The sequence below is a fragment of the Paramormyrops kingsleyae genome, chromosome 19 (assembly GCF_048594095.1).
Source record: "Paramormyrops kingsleyae isolate MSU_618 chromosome 19, PKINGS_0.4, whole genome shotgun sequence".
Taxonomy (NCBI): domain Eukaryota; kingdom Metazoa; phylum Chordata; class Actinopteri; order Osteoglossiformes; family Mormyridae; genus Paramormyrops; species Paramormyrops kingsleyae.
In genome coordinates this window covers 7,272,166-7,287,713 of record NC_132815.1, presented here as the reverse complement: position 1 = coordinate 7,287,713, position 15,548 = coordinate 7,272,166, and the positions used below count along the sequence as shown (strand labels likewise).

Genomic DNA, 15,548 nt, shown 5'->3' with positions numbered 1-15,548 from the left:
TACTCCCTGTACGTCCGTGCACAGCTCCAAAACCATCGTGAAATTTACTGCGAGTAATGAGGAGCGGTGGGCAGAGAAGCGTGGTAAGGCGTTGTGTGTAAACGTAACTTATTGAACACCTTGTATCATAACCAACACTTGACTAATAAAAGGCTATTTGGAATCGTCTCATGTTTGTGTCAGTCACAATTCTCATCCCACTGTGTTTGCTGTTAGGGCATAAGAATGAGTAAGAAAAAGCCCGTCAAAAAGCAGGGCCCGATCTGGCATTTATCTGGTATATATACACCATAAAGTAAGTTACTCAGTTACCAGAACGTCAGAATTATTTAGTTCATAAGTAGTGCTGGCAGAAAGTCCTATCTATTACCAAGAAGAGATTCTGTATAGGCTATTTCCTATATTTATTTCTATGGGTCTCTAGGATAAGATTGTCTAGTCGCTGTTTTATGTGTGTTGTGTTAGGATGTGTTTGTGAGAGAGACAGGCTACAGGGAGTGACGGGGCATTACCTTGGACCCTAAGGTTACATCATTTTCCCCACAATGAATATTCTGGTGGAATATCACAAATTGTGCATAATTTTATTAATTCCCGCAATTCAGCGTATATAATGCGGGACTTAACGTACTTAAACTACCGTGTTAGTGAAGATGAATAACAGTAAAAATAAATTTCACTTTATACTGTATATTGAAACTATAACAGCAATAGTTTACGGGGGAAAAAAAGCTTACTGTATAGCACACGACTACAGAATTTCCTTATACGTGACGCCACACTTCTGACCTTGATATACCCCCCGTCCCCCCATGTTCATTTTAAACCTACACCCCTACCTGAATGTCTCCAAAACCAAAGAGATGATTGTGGATTTCATGCAGAAACAGCAGAAGAATCACAGGCCACACAGGACATATGGGTCCCCAGTGGAGAGAGTCAGCAGTTACGAGTGTTGTGGTGTGAATGTTTCCGAGGATCTGACATGGAGTAATCACACCTCGAGGCTGAAACAGAAAGTAAGGCAGCACCTGCATCATGCCTCTAGCCTGAAGGCCAGGACTGAGAGGTCATGCGAACTTTAAACTGCGCTTAATCATTGTCATCTTCCGGGTCTTAAATTCTGATAATAATGCCGCTTCTACAGCATTTTCACTTCACAGCAATACTGTGGAAGGATTTTTACTGTCTCTGTAATAGTTTTCTTTTTTCTCTGTTTTGTCTTACTTTTTCCCTTAAAGATTATGTATGTTTATTCATAGTGATAGTTATTTTGCGACAATAACATTTCACTGCCGTTGTACTGTACTGTGCATTTCACAAAAATCTTGAATCTTGAATATATTTGTGTATTTGTTTCAAATGAGAGAAGTTGGGATATGTGAAAAGCAAATGGCAAAAAAGCATTATTTCAATCAACTTCCTTATAAGGAAGGGTCCCCAGGACGTAATAATAGTATATCAATGTGCTGGATGCGGACACACCTCAGAACTGAGAACTCCATAAAGAATCAGAATGAGGTTTATTTAGTCAATTATGCTCAAACATATAGGAAATTTGCCTCCAGTTGTCAGTGACTCACATACATATGTACAGACAAAAGACAAGACAATGGTCAGGTACAATTCTGTTGATATATACTATGTGCACAGGTCTTGATAAATGTATAAAAAGTGCAGGAGTGCATAACTGCTGGAATAAATGCAGGAAGACCGCAGAGCGATGGCAGACTTTACTGAACAATGCTCTGCTTTTTCTCCCAGTAGATTGGATGAGGGGGCCAACATGCCAACTGCCCTGTGAATAAAGGCCTTTTATAGCATGTTTGCAGCTCTCAGATCACTGATCCCGCTTCTCTGTACAGTGTTGGCCTGGTGGAAAAAACAGTCTTTGAAGCCCAGTAAAAAGAAAGGCTTTCTTTATCGCTGAGTATTTGATACACTGAAAGCATCACTTTAATGTCTGTGAAAACTCTCTGTGGCTCAGATACAATTTTTTTGGTGATACATTTCAGTCTGCGTCAGCATGGAAAGTTAAAAAGTAATACAGTCCAGTAGGTCTGCATAATGTGTCCCAAATTCCTAACAATTGCATGTCTCATGTGAAAACTTTATCAAGCTTTTAATATGGTTTTCGAAAGTTGTCCCATTTAGTCTTAATAGTGTTATATACTTAAAAGAAGAATGCAATTAAATCAAAGGCAGTGTACCAGTGGTATGGAAATTCCAAAATATGACAGAAAATGCATTGTCTGACATTCAGGCGACTCGTTTCACACACAATCATTTGCGAGGGAATCTGAAGAATCTCATTCTTCTCAATCTTTGACACAGACCTTGCCCCGTGTTGTAACAAACAAGAAACTGTAAGAAGCAGAGAAACTTAAAAACAGCAAACTGCTATATTCTGAAGTAAATATGAAATACCATTACTACTGGTGTTCCGTCGTAATGGTGATTCATTACTACGACCCGGATCACGCTTATAAAATGACCAGGCATATACATTAACATTTTCAGAAGGGCTCCTTATAGCCAAATGTACCCGTATTTAATTTTAAACAAAGGGGGTGGTTTGTACTGCGCACTGATAGGTATATCTAACTATTAACACGACCAAGAAATAAAACAATTCAATCATGTTTCAGTACCTTTTCTCTGTGTCAAGGACATTGTGTAAAAGATATTTGCCAGTATTTTAATGGCTTTTAACTTGATCTTTTTTGCCAGCATTCGTCAAGCAAAACTGATGTTTGTTTTGTGTAAAAGACATTTATGGGTTTTTTTACTGCTGTGAAAATTCTACCATAACTGGAAGAGGGCATTGGTTAGATTATGCCCGTCTTCGTAATCAGATGACTGTTAGAAACAAACTGAAAATTTTTTAGAAGACTATACCACATAAAACCGTTCAATTTGTGTATCATATTAGCAGCAAATACCTAAATGTTTGTTTGAATGAACTGTGTGTTTACCATGATGTTAATTTACTAAGCGCACTTGATTGTTTAGCTTGAAGAAATACTTGCTGAATCTAGTCAGGAACAAAGTACACAAGAGGGAAGGGAGGAGCAGACATTTTTATTTTAATAGCTGACTGGGTATATTTCATAGGAGTGTCTCGATAGGCTAGATTGTGAAGCCTTTTCTTTAAATGACTGCAAGTTTGTGGGTCAGGAGTCTGTGACTGCCAGGCCCGGCCAAGCATTAGGTGAGCTTCACAGGAGTCTATGACTGCCAGGCCCGGCCGAGCATTAGCTGAGCTTCACAGGAGTCTGTGACTGCCAGGCCCGGCCGAGCATTAACTGAGCTTCACAGGAGTCTGTGACTGCCAGGCCTGGCCGAGCATTAGCTAAGCTTCACAGGAGTCTGTGACTGCCAGGCCTGGCCGAGCATTAGCTGAGCTTCACAGGAGTCTGTGACTGCCAGGCCTGGCTAAGCATTAGCTGAACTTCACAGGAGTCTGTGACTGCCAGGCCTGGCCGAGCATTAGCTGAGCTTCACAGGAGTCTGTGACTGCCAGGCCTGGCTAAGCATTAGCTGAACTTCACAGGAGTTCTCTTCTCTGCGACCTTCTTAAAACTAAGACAAAATTTTGGAAAGACCTACAGTAGCGTTACTGACATTACACTTTAAAAACTATTACACAAATATTGGCGGCAATGTTGATAAACAGTCAAAGAATGTTGTAAATATACATTGGATGATTAAAAAAAAAGTAACTGGAGCAACAGTTGAGTAAAGTTCTACAATCTCTAAACATTGGAAGTGTTTCCACAATTTTGGCCACTAGCGTAGGTGCAAAGACAATTTTCAATTTGAAAAGACTACGGATGAACAAAATATCTCCATACCTGATGTGATTGGCCGGTATTTCACTAGGCCAATCATTTTATGGAACATGATTCCAAAATCTACAATGCAACATTATATGCCCTCTGTCACACTTCAGCAGGGTGTTGGGATGACCAAGGGGCGAAGCAGCGATCATTGGATCATTCTTATTTCCAGACTTTATGGTGAAAAGGATAACTGTTCTGCAGTCCTTAGAAGGAGCCCTCTCAGATGTTCCTCAGTTAATCCCTTGATGTCCCTGCTTGGATATTTTTTTATTAGTTTTCACAGCCATCATAGTAATCAAGCAGCAACCGCACGTAAAAACAAAGGTATACTTTATTTTCTCTCTCCACAGCATATAAAAGTTATAGTTTACAAAAAGTATTAAATTGCCACTTTTCAAATGGTAGCCGTTAGCTACAAGTTATTTAACAAAATGCCTTTTTAAAAGTACATTCTCATCAGATACATTTATTTTGATAAACCACAGACCACATTTGACAACCAAACATAAGTAAAGATGCAGAAGAGGGTCCCGTGATAATTTTCTGTATCGTTAAATGTTCCAGCTAGCTGGTATGAGGAGAAAAACTCCACTTTGATTTGATGTCATTTTTGTCCTGGAAAAATATGATCTTCATATAGTCGCTCTGGTATCTATAAACCTGCTGTATAAAACACTTCCATTAAAAACAGAAATGAGTTGTTGGTATGCAGTACAAGTTAATGAGTTTAGCTAGTCGCTAGTAAGACCAAAAGCCATCTCATAACAGCTTCTCAGAAACGCTGGAAGATAGAATTCCTGGTGTCTGAGTTAGAAAGGCCTCCATCTGTGTTTCATTAATGAATGGTTTGGTATCGTTTTGTCCGGTTAAACTAATCAAGGAAAATGCCGTTAAACACCACGGGATTAAAAACAAAAAACTGAGTCTGTGTGCCCTGATGTTGGAAAGCCAAAGGCCGAGTCGACATTTTATGGCAAAACTAACATAATAGGGTTCAAAGTGCCCTTAAAACAGCATACTGTGAGTTCAAACGCTGAAAAAAATAGCACAAGTCTGGTAAACAAAGCAGCAAGATTAAATTCTCTATGTTCACAATGTGGCAATAATAACAGAAACAAGTGCAATGAATTAGCTGAATGTTTAACAAAACAAGGTAGTTATAATTACAATGACAAAATACCAGAATACATAGTTTCTATGAAATATTTTCTGTATAAAAGGCGTTGAACAGTTAACTTTTTTCCATCTTTTCATTCATTGTAAAGGGTAATATTCCCTGGACATGATACGCAAGTCATTAGAAAAAATGCAGTCAACTAAGTTCAATGTTTGCATGTCGGGTTTCAAATCGGAACACAGGACAGGACGCTGGCTTTGATATCTGTACCCCAGTGAAAGGACCCATCAGACTGGGCCAGATCTTTCTTGGACTGTCTGAACACAGGCCTGCAAGGATTCTAGCCCAGCATTGTCAACAGAGCAAAATGTATCATAACCTCATACACTGTTGGAGCACGTGGGTGGTCTTGTGGTTAAGAAACTTAAGTTATGGCCAAGAGAAGTCTTGTGCTAAACTTAACTAGCATTTCTTCCATGAGTATACAGCTGTCAGAATTACCAGCAAATATCAAGTCTAGATATGTAACATTGCAGACTATGGAAATTTAAGAGTCCGTTCTAATAAATTATAACAGTCATATCATGACTAATACATCAGTTGATCATTAATCTTCAAATGTCTAATGTGCATCTTTGACATGTGTTGAGGTGGTCAACTGATGATGTTCCATGGAACAGTCTCCTAGGGTTGTGTATTGATAGTGTAGAGTTGGGTGCCCACAGTACAATGTTCTGTTGTGATTTTCTTTGATCTTCAATGGAAAAGCATACTTAGTTCAAACTCTTTTGATTTAAATCATTTAAAGAACAATTTCAATGCATATTGCTTTTGATGTTACATGGAGTAATTTAAGACGACATTTAAAATCTTATTATACTGTATGTGCACCTCTTTTCAGCTTTTGCATTTAATAAGTTTTTCCAAACTCTACAGTTTTTCTCCAATTCTTGACAAGAGTCACAGTTTCCATATTTAAGCCATTTCACAGTTTTTACATCAGCAGAGAGGTTGTTGATGAAGGGAGTGTTTTTCTTGGAAATGGTCTGACAAAAGAATTAGCTGGATGGGGAGAAATGACCATAGAAGTTCTCCGACAGTCTTAAAATGTATATGATTAAAACATACATAAATCATCACTGGCTCCAGAATTGGACCTGATATGGGGCACCCTTGGTAATGAGTTACATCAGGACTTATTGAACCAGAATTCAAGATTTTGAGTTTTGGAAAGATCTTTATGGAATTGTAGTCTAGTCCAGAATGTCCAGCCAATGTGCTCCTTTTATTCCAAGAGCAGTTGCTGGCCTAGTTGATGTCGCTCTGAGCCCAACACTTGAACCTCTTTATGAGACCCAATCAAAATCCAATTGCAAAAAAGTTAAATCCAATTACAAAATATGTGAGGTGTAGAAGGGATAGTCCCGGCAAGATACTTCCCTCTTCCTGTTACAGACGGCTCTGATTGGTCCAGGCCGGGTAGCTAGGTGTTGCATGTGACTCCGGCATCCTCCACATGGCCACAGTTGGTTTTCCCCCAGCCTGAGAACTTGCAGTCATGGATGGCTTCTTCTGTTCCTGAGCAGGCTACGTCATCCATCCAAATCAGCCCTTGACCTGGAAGTAAAGGCATTTTGGAGCTCTGATGGAAGATCATTACTATTTTGCATTACCTGTTCATCTACTCATCTGTTCATCCAAAATGATTGCCCTAGTTTACAGTATTTTTAACAAGTGTGTTGCCTAGTAGGTACCAACTGAAGGGCGGATGGACTGCGAGTTGCACTAATGCAAAAGTATTTTTTTTTATGGATTAGCTAAGAGGTGGAAAAGCAATGACCTGAACCAAGCCTCAAAAATTCGGAAATTACCCATGAAGGGTGCATGGAGGTAGGAGAGATGGATTATACAAAATTTGGCTTTAACTGTGCAGACTTATAACCAAGTTGACGTCTAACCAGAAAGCAGAACATTGGAACAAAATTTTTAGATGGTTATAAAGACCATAATATATTTTGTTTCATATTAACATAAAACTGAAGATCAGGGTAACATAAAATTTTGGCAACTGACCACTTTTGTAACTGCTGCAAACCCCAGGCAACACACAGACTACAGCGATTACGTGTGACTATAAAAACAGGCCAACAACTCAAACCAGTGATGTGCCTTCAGAAGTCTGCGACTTCAAATTAGGCTCCGTCCTTTTCGGCACGTAGAGCTATTTCAAAGGCGTGTCAAGCCTTTTCGTGTGGCAAAAGTATCAGCTCAGACTCCCTCTCATGCAGAGTACTGGCAGCGATGAGAAATAACCAGCGTTTCAGTGAGACTTCATGAAAACATGAAACAAGGTTCCCATATGCCCAGAACAAGCCTTCTGGGTAAGATAACTCCCGTCACACCAGTCTCCAGCAGAACCCTTAGGCTGACGCCCACACACATAGCGACCAGACCCTGTGTTCTGTTTTTTGTTTGTTGCTTGTTGTTCTCATCAAACTTTCAGAATTTAATTGGAAGCTGCGACAGTTTTTTATTAATTTACTGGCCATGTCTTTGGTCTTGTGCATGGCTTTGCATTTATTACTGGGAAAATGCTGTGTCCGAAGTTCCAATGCGCACATGAAAATCTCAGCGGTTGAATGAATTTGTACATTACCATCACTAAGTTCTGCCAATTTCCAAGCCTCGTCGAGACGGACGCCACGAAACCAGAAAACACAGGCTTCACTTTTTTAAAACTCAACTGCAAATCCCACATATAAGCTAGCAGATAAATAAGCATCAGTTTTGTCTTTACCTTGCTGAGTGTGATGTGAAATCTCTCACAGTACTGAAATAAAACCAGTGACTGACATTTCAGTTATTGTAGTAATAGTCGATGCATAGTCTTTGGTGGGAGTTATAGAATATGATTCTTAAGTTCTACTAATACTACTGTATCTTCAAATAATCTGGATTCAAAGCATAACCGATTCCATTTCAGCACCTCCGACAATGAATATGATATATAACCATCCAGGCACACATCTTAAATGCAAATTACTCAAGTATAGTACATTAACAAGGAATATGTTAGATAACACTATAGTGCTTTTTGTGCTGTGTTTGGTCATTCAAAAAGAGCCATTTTGGTATCCATAGCAACTACTACAACAGAAATGGGGTCTGAGCCACAAGCATAGCGGAGATACGATCCTTATCTGTTTTTTACTTTATTTTATTTTATATTCATTTCTTAATTTCTCTTTTTCATTTTTCCCATATACCGTGTTTTTAAATGTCAATTTTTTAATCGAAGTTGAAGTAAAGTACCAGTCCACGTCTGTAGCTCTGTTTAGGTCTTAAAAGAGGCTCCTTTGAACCCAGCAAGCATGTGTCTGATGTGGATAATAATAAATAAAGTAGATGACTCTGTAACGCACAGGAAGTCTCCTGAAGTACCGCCAGTAAATCTGTAATTTCTATTGTGCTCTTTGATTTTGTGTATATTGTTCAATGAAGTGCTTCTGCTGAGTAATACTGTCCAGTACTTCATGTCTGGCACCGAAAAACAACAACTTCTGCTATGTCTGCACATACTGGCAATAAAGTGTTCTGAGTTCAGCCTGAAAAAATAAACCTCCCTTTAACATTTTATATGTAAACAGTACATCTTTGCAAATATATTTTGGCCATGAATAAAGTATGTAACTCGTCTACAATATATTTTCCTGAGGTAGATGTTCATTTAATGATGTATTGTCAGGAATGGTATATGTTGTATGTTCCTAACATCTTTCAGCCCCTAAAGGCTAATTAATGTGATGCTGTCAGTCTAATGGCAGCAGTTGGAAGTAATGCTGAGCTTCCTGGACAGACGCACGGGGGGCCGTGGCCTCACAGCAGGAGAAGCTCGTGAAGACATTCCACTGCGTACGATGCAATCCCCCTTCACTCCGCCACACCGTGACGTCCGTTTGATTGATGTGACCTAAAGCAGAGCCGCATGCAAACCCCGCAGACGACTGAAAGTGCGAAATGCGCCTTAGATCATGACAAGTATCGGGTGACAGGCACGGTCTGGAAGACCCTCTGTCTAGTACGTCACATGCCAGCATTTCAGAGAGTTGGCATCAGCAGTGGTGATGAACTGAAATCGATGAAACTCCTCTACAATCAGCTGACATCTTTCCAGAGAACACAAATGCTGAAAGAGAACCACTAGGGAGCTTTTTTATTTTTTTTATCACAAAGGGAATAGTTCTACGAAGCTTATAGGCCAGTTTGGCTTTCGGCTCATGCCTTATTGTGCAACATGCAGCCATTCTTTTTCCAACTGGTTGTCCTGGTCAGGGTCGTTGGATAATGTGTATCAATCCAGCGTAATGAAATTATGTGGGCTTTGTTGCGTGTCTGTGTGTTTTTTTCCATAAAAATGTCAGAACAGCAGGTCAGTCTTGGTAGGAGATGACCTGCAGATCCACGAAAGTGAGCCCAAGGTAGGTGTTCCTCACCTTGCCCGAACCTGCCCGTTTTGTGAATCTGCCGGGCGCCATTGTAGCCGAGCATCTTGCACACCACGTCGCCGTCCCTCTTGTCCCACACGTCGTCACATACGGTACCCCACTTCTTCTCGTGGAACACCTCCACCCGTCCCTCGTGGGGACCCGATCCGTTGACCAGTCTCACCAGCGTCTCCTCCACTGCAGTGAAGAATGGGCATGCAGTGAGTGCACAGGTGGGGTGGGGGGGCAGGTAGGGGTATCAGAATCGGTCAGGGTATGAGGTGATTTGCAGGCATGTGGCCACATAGTAAAACTACAGGTCTGACCCCCCATACACGAAATGTGTTTGCCAGCGATCAGACATGCAGCCAGTTACGCTTTAGAACCCCCCCCATGTAATTTGATTCTGCCTCCTGATTGGCAAAATCTTCCACAGTACCCGCCCCGCCCAGTCGGTGAAATCTAATGAGGCTGCAATCATGCTACTGTACCTTGTGCTGTGTTACATATTAGGAAGAGTGCAGAGATTTCTTCTTAGTAAAGGAGCATTTCTGACTATGACCTAATGTCATAAACGCTGTAAAAGGAAGCAACGTTTTCCCCAGTCTGACACTCAAACCAGGGTCTCCACTAGGGTGAAACATTTAGACAAGATAATCGCCCCATATGGACAATATCAACAGTTATCTGGGAGGAGAGCCTTTTCAAACACCAGGAAATATCTGCATCCTTTACAGATTTCAGATGCTTCATAATCACAAAGTTTCTTTCCAATAACAAAAAAATCATTGCTAAATGTTATTAAATGATTTTAATTCTAGAGAACCCTTTGCCAGTTCAACAGTTCAAGCACTTAGGTTAGCTTTGCATGTCATGAAATGAAACTGCATTTACTTCATTATAAAAATAACAATCTTACAGTGCAAATAGATGAATGCGAAGCTCAGTGATAAAGCTCTGCAAGAGCATAGGAACATCCTGCAAATGGGTAACAGATGAAGCACATTGTGTAGCCAAAGGCGGTTGATTTGAAACAGATGTCCTCTATGGACGTTGAGCATGGAATTCCATTTTCCCCGTAAACTCTACTTGTGTAAATGCCCGTGCATCTTCAGCAGGCAATTTCTGCTGCAAGGATGAGGGCCCAGGTTATCATTCTCGCTGCTGGGCATCTCGCTTGGAGGGCCAGAGCCAAACCTAACCTGACATTAGTGTAATGTGATACAAACAGGCTGCAAACAGGCACCCACCAAAGTAGGGTGTTTCGAAGTTACTTGGCTCCAGTAAAGAAGCATTTAGGATATGAAATGAATTTGGCCAGGAGCTCTCAGTTATAAATTTGGGAGAGGCGGAGAGCCGCACAACACTGAAGATGAAATGGCAGACATCTCCTGCAGGGACACATATTTGTGTAAGGTGAAATAACAAGGCACCGGACCACTAAAACCAAAAGTATAGTTTCATATGAAAATAGGTCAGCTTTAAGGACATGTTGCAAATGTTGTGGCAACTTAGATAAATGGTACATGAAAGCCACATCAGGACAAGCTAAGCTGAACGCAGTTCAGATACACTGTGCAGGGACAGGGAATGGTGCATCATGGTAAGTATGTATCTGCAGTCAAATAAAGTATGCAGTAAATAAATTACTTCTGGAAAAAAACATATGGGAGATGAGCTGAAATCCCTCAAAAAACCTCAGAGGATCATAGATATCCTTTGGATTCAGCCAGAGCTACATCGACCTACACATGCATATGAATGGAGGTATAAATCGACTTTAATGACTTTAGGGGTGCAGTGTGTGCTCGGCTCTCGTGACCTAGGTCAGAGTAACTCTATGAGTTTGGGCAAACACAAGCAGCCAGCTGGTCCACTGAATTGTTTTTTGTTGAGAGTACATGTGGAAGTGTTGTAATCTATGTGTCTGCATGTGTCCTCAGCAAAAACATCCAAAATATCCTCACACGAGGCGGAGAGAGCTAGGGAGGTGGGTTTTAGGGAACTCCCGTGCTGTGGCAAACCCATAAAGCAACATGGAAGGTCCAGATTGCCTCACGACACTTGGGACATATGACCACAAAACACAAAACATCCATCCACAAAATCTGAAGCTTGGGTATTTTATATGCAAAACAAGATCTTAATACGAGCAGCACCCAATTATTTGTGGAAGCTTTACGATTCATGTTGCGAAAGGATTATGAAAGCACATGCTTCAATAAACTGATTGAAGGCAGGATTGAACCAACACTGCCTGGTGAGTGAGGCTAGGGGGGGGGGCAATTTGAAATTTAATTGATTTTTACTGGAAATGGAAACAAAGACAAACAAACAAACAAAAACATGATGCATGACCAATTGGTCAAAACAGAAGAACAGATGAATATTTCAGGTAGTAGAACTTTTGGGATCAATGTCCAGCAACCTAGCGTTAAGGTTAAACATCCCAGAAGAGATGTTACTGTTGTACCTTCGAGAAGTGAATCTAACCTAAATGGATTCAGCAAACTATTTTCAAGTGTATAAATCAATCATGCAATTGATTACTATTTATAAGGTTACTGTATAAATAGCTAACAGTATAAGCGGATTGTTTTAAATGTACACTATACAGTTTAGAACTCGAAGCTATTGGGAGAAAATTGGAAAACTGTACCTACTTATGACTGGGGCACTGGCCCCAGCTGAAAGCTGACTGGCTACCGCATGACACCCTCCCCTGTCAATCACCAATTCAAAATATATCATTGGCTTATGTTAAGGCTAGTCCCTATGTATGAATTATGGCCCCTCGTACACCCTCCCCCCAACCTTTAAAAAATCCCTAGTAGATAGCGTGGGTGTGTTAGGGGACAGTTGGGAAAAGACAGAAGGAATGATTTTTCCAGATTTCTCAGCTTCTCAAAGTTAAGCCGTTCGAGTTTGGCTTTTTCTCGTCGCCGGTGGTTCACTGCTGTTTCGACAGGCACCTCATCCACCATTTTGTATTTGTATTAATAAAATCCAGTTTTTGAATGTAGTGTGCTTTTTGCCCTGCCCCGCAGCAGCCCCCCACCCTCTAAGCCCGTCCTGTTATTTTTCAAGAATGTCTGTATGTTTATTTTCTTCTTTGCCGTGCCCAGGGGTCTCTGAGTAAACGCATACGACCTTCAAAGCCCTTAAACGACCTTGACTCACGCCATAGTCACGGTACCATGGCACAGAGAGCTTGGCAGAGGCCCACCGTCCAGTTCTGGTAAAAAATAACTCTTCTGGCTTGTATTAGGTCAGCATTCCCAGTGGGGGCAGGCATCCAGGTGCCCTTGAACCCCCAAAATTTTGTTCCCCCCCCCTGAATTATCCTCTGAGTTTTTGTTTACTCCTGCACTGTCTTTAGGGCTTGTTTTCCACAACAGTTCCTCATCCTGAATAACACAAAAATACCATAATATCTGTGTATGACGTGGTTTTGAATTTGGTTTTAATAAACCTGTAGTGCTTTAAATCTTAGTTAAGCACCATAACTAAGCTATATAAATATAAGCAGAATTAAACTAAGTCTATATCTCTGATTTGTGCTCTGAGTTGGCAGAACCTGTGTAATATAAAGCAGTACAACACAAGTATATAAATACACAGGCACACAGGTATACAAATAGACTATACTTAAAGAAGGATGCCAGAGAACGAAGGAAATTAAGTGCAGGCATTTTAATATCCAGCTTATACCCCATTCTGCATGAAGACCCGCTTGGTCTTTTTTCATTAATGATGCTTTGAGTTTTCTAAGTCACACAGGTGTTCCAGCTGTTACGCATCACATCTGTGAGAAAGCTTTCCTGCTTCATAAAGCTCCGCTTAGCCAGGGAGTGCAGAATAAGGATAAAAATCACTGCATGCTTTCGGCCTGGATTTAAATGTCATGTATCTACTTTTTACTTCAATTTACTGAGGGGAATCATAGTTTTTAAACAATACTACACTGTTGTAGGTTTGCATACAATAGATGCATGCAAGTTGACAGACTATTATTATAACATGACAAAATAAGCTGGACGTGTTGAACCTGGAGCAGCTAATGAAGGCAAATATCTGATTTTGCGCTACATTTTGCAATATGGCCAAAGAGCAGCTGTTCCAGGGTATAATGCTCCACGGTTGTGCTCGTGCAAATTTTCCACAGATGTCACGGTCCAGGAACGCTAGGTGGTGTGTGTGAGTGTGGCCAGGGGGGGCATGTCAGACCCACAGGGCGAACCGTGTTCAGAGTTTCATATTCAAGCCTTGTACGCGTGTCCCGCAACATGCCCACGAGACGCTGAGAGTCAACACCTTGTCGGTCCCTGAGGGGAGGGTCAAGCTTTCCTGTGTCCAGAACAAGCAGTCCTGCCTTTTGTGGTAAAACCCTCTAATGTGTTTACCGCCGCTCTCGCTCGGCACATGGCCATCCACGCGCGCGTCACACCTGCCGTCGCAATGCTAGGAAGCGGCCAGACGTCAACCGTGACTTTATAAATGTCAGGCAAGTTATGAGACGCCTACAAAAATTCCACAGGGGTCCTCTGGTATCTGAGAATGGACAGCCCTATAGGAAGGAGGGGGGGATGGGGTGGCTGGGGTGCTCATTTACCATACAACCGGTCATATATCTGGCACTTAAGGAACCAATTTGAGGAACAGGGAGGAGGAGAGGAAAAAAGAAGAAGCCCTCTGCCCATAAATCATAAAGCTTCCAATACTGATTCGCAGATCTTTTCCTCGTATCTAATAGAGTGAAATACGTTTCAGATGTTTGGACCGGCCGCTTTCACAGAGGACTGCTCCAGCTCTCATCATACCAAAATGGTTCTAATGATGTCATAGGCAAATAATAATATATCCAGTCTGAGGAAAAACTGAGGCTGCTTTTTGTTTTCTTTCCATGCATGAAAACACATGTCGAGGTTTGGTAAAATAATTCACCTGTCAGTAGAGACACATTATAAACGCGGGAAGGGCGTGTATAAAATGTACAGAGTATCCGAAGAAATTAACTCAGACTTTGCACAGCTGTGTGTAACGCTGCTCTGTTCTCTTTCTCGTACGGTGATCTATGCTCGTGCTTGTTGTCCAGCTCATAAACGGCATTTACTCAGAACAAGCAGTCCTGCCTTTTGTGGTAAAACCCTCTAATGTGTTTAGTTTTAGTGACTACTTAGTAACTGACTGTTGATGAAAGTTGGCCATAAGTGACTGTTGTTGGCGACCCGACACCGACAATGATCTGGCAGACTTGATCTGAGGCTGAATCCGACCACCCAAATGGGAAGAAATGAACAATAAATTAAAGGCAGGCGTTTGCTTTCATCTGGTCAACCTGAATGCCCGTGAACATAGTGTGAGCTGAAAATGTAGCTGCTGAGTAACTTAGTTTCCTCCCAAGGTGGGAAACAGTACAGGTTTGACATCAACACTATTCATACAATCAATGTGAATCATTCTCTCTTCTTGTCACAGTGTTACACTTCGCTATGTAGAATACAAAAATAAAAACCATGAAAATGTCTAAAAGCCCACACAACTGTAAATGGCTAACATTTACCTGTGCCCCCGTCTCCTTTGTCACCTTTTTCTCCTTTTTCTCCTTTTTCGCCCCGTTCACCTTGAAGAGAAAAAAAAAACACATAATTTGTAATTGTTCATACAACAGTGAGCAAACAATGGGGATAAGGTCTCTGTAAGAGGAGGGGTTCTGAGCTCAATCTGCTGGGCCTTGTTAGCAAGGAGGCCCCAAGGAAACAAAGTGGCACGTGCTCTGTCTAGTAGGTAAGACAGATGGGGCCATTTCTTTCTCATGTCTCTGTGACATCATCCGCCGTCATCCGCTGTCATCCGCCAGCTACGAGGCTGTGGGTGGAATTGAGAAAATAACTCTCTCCGCTTGCCGTGTTACATCGTCTGATGGGTCCTGCAGGCAGGAAAAGCAGGGAAAAACGGCGGGCGGATGACAGGACTCACATCCGAGCGGCTGCGTGCCAGCCGTCAGCCCTCCAGACTGGCGTGGGGCTTTGTGTGTTGAGAAGAAACCAATTACCCCAGGAAGAAATGGGGGTAACTCGCTTTCCCAAATTGGGAGAAAAAAAC

General features: G+C 41.5%; 1 protein-coding gene across 1 annotated transcript in view; it reads right to left on the bottom strand.

Annotated features, from left to right (window-relative positions):
* Positions 1-5,570: 5,570 nt before the first annotated feature.
* scara5 (scavenger receptor class A, member 5 (putative)) overlaps positions 5,571-15,548 on the bottom strand; it is a 40,305-nt gene continuing 30,327 nt past the window's right edge. Inside the window, exons 7-9 of the mRNA XM_023797125.2 lie at positions 15,007-15,066; positions 9,453-9,641; positions 5,571-6,576 (exon numbers count right to left, since the gene is read on the bottom strand). Coding sequence (XP_023652893.2) covers positions 6,443-6,576; positions 9,453-9,641; positions 15,007-15,066 — 383 coding nt within the window. The 3' untranslated portion in view covers positions 5,571-6,442. The remainder of the gene's footprint in view (positions 6,577-9,452; positions 9,642-15,006; positions 15,067-15,548) is intronic.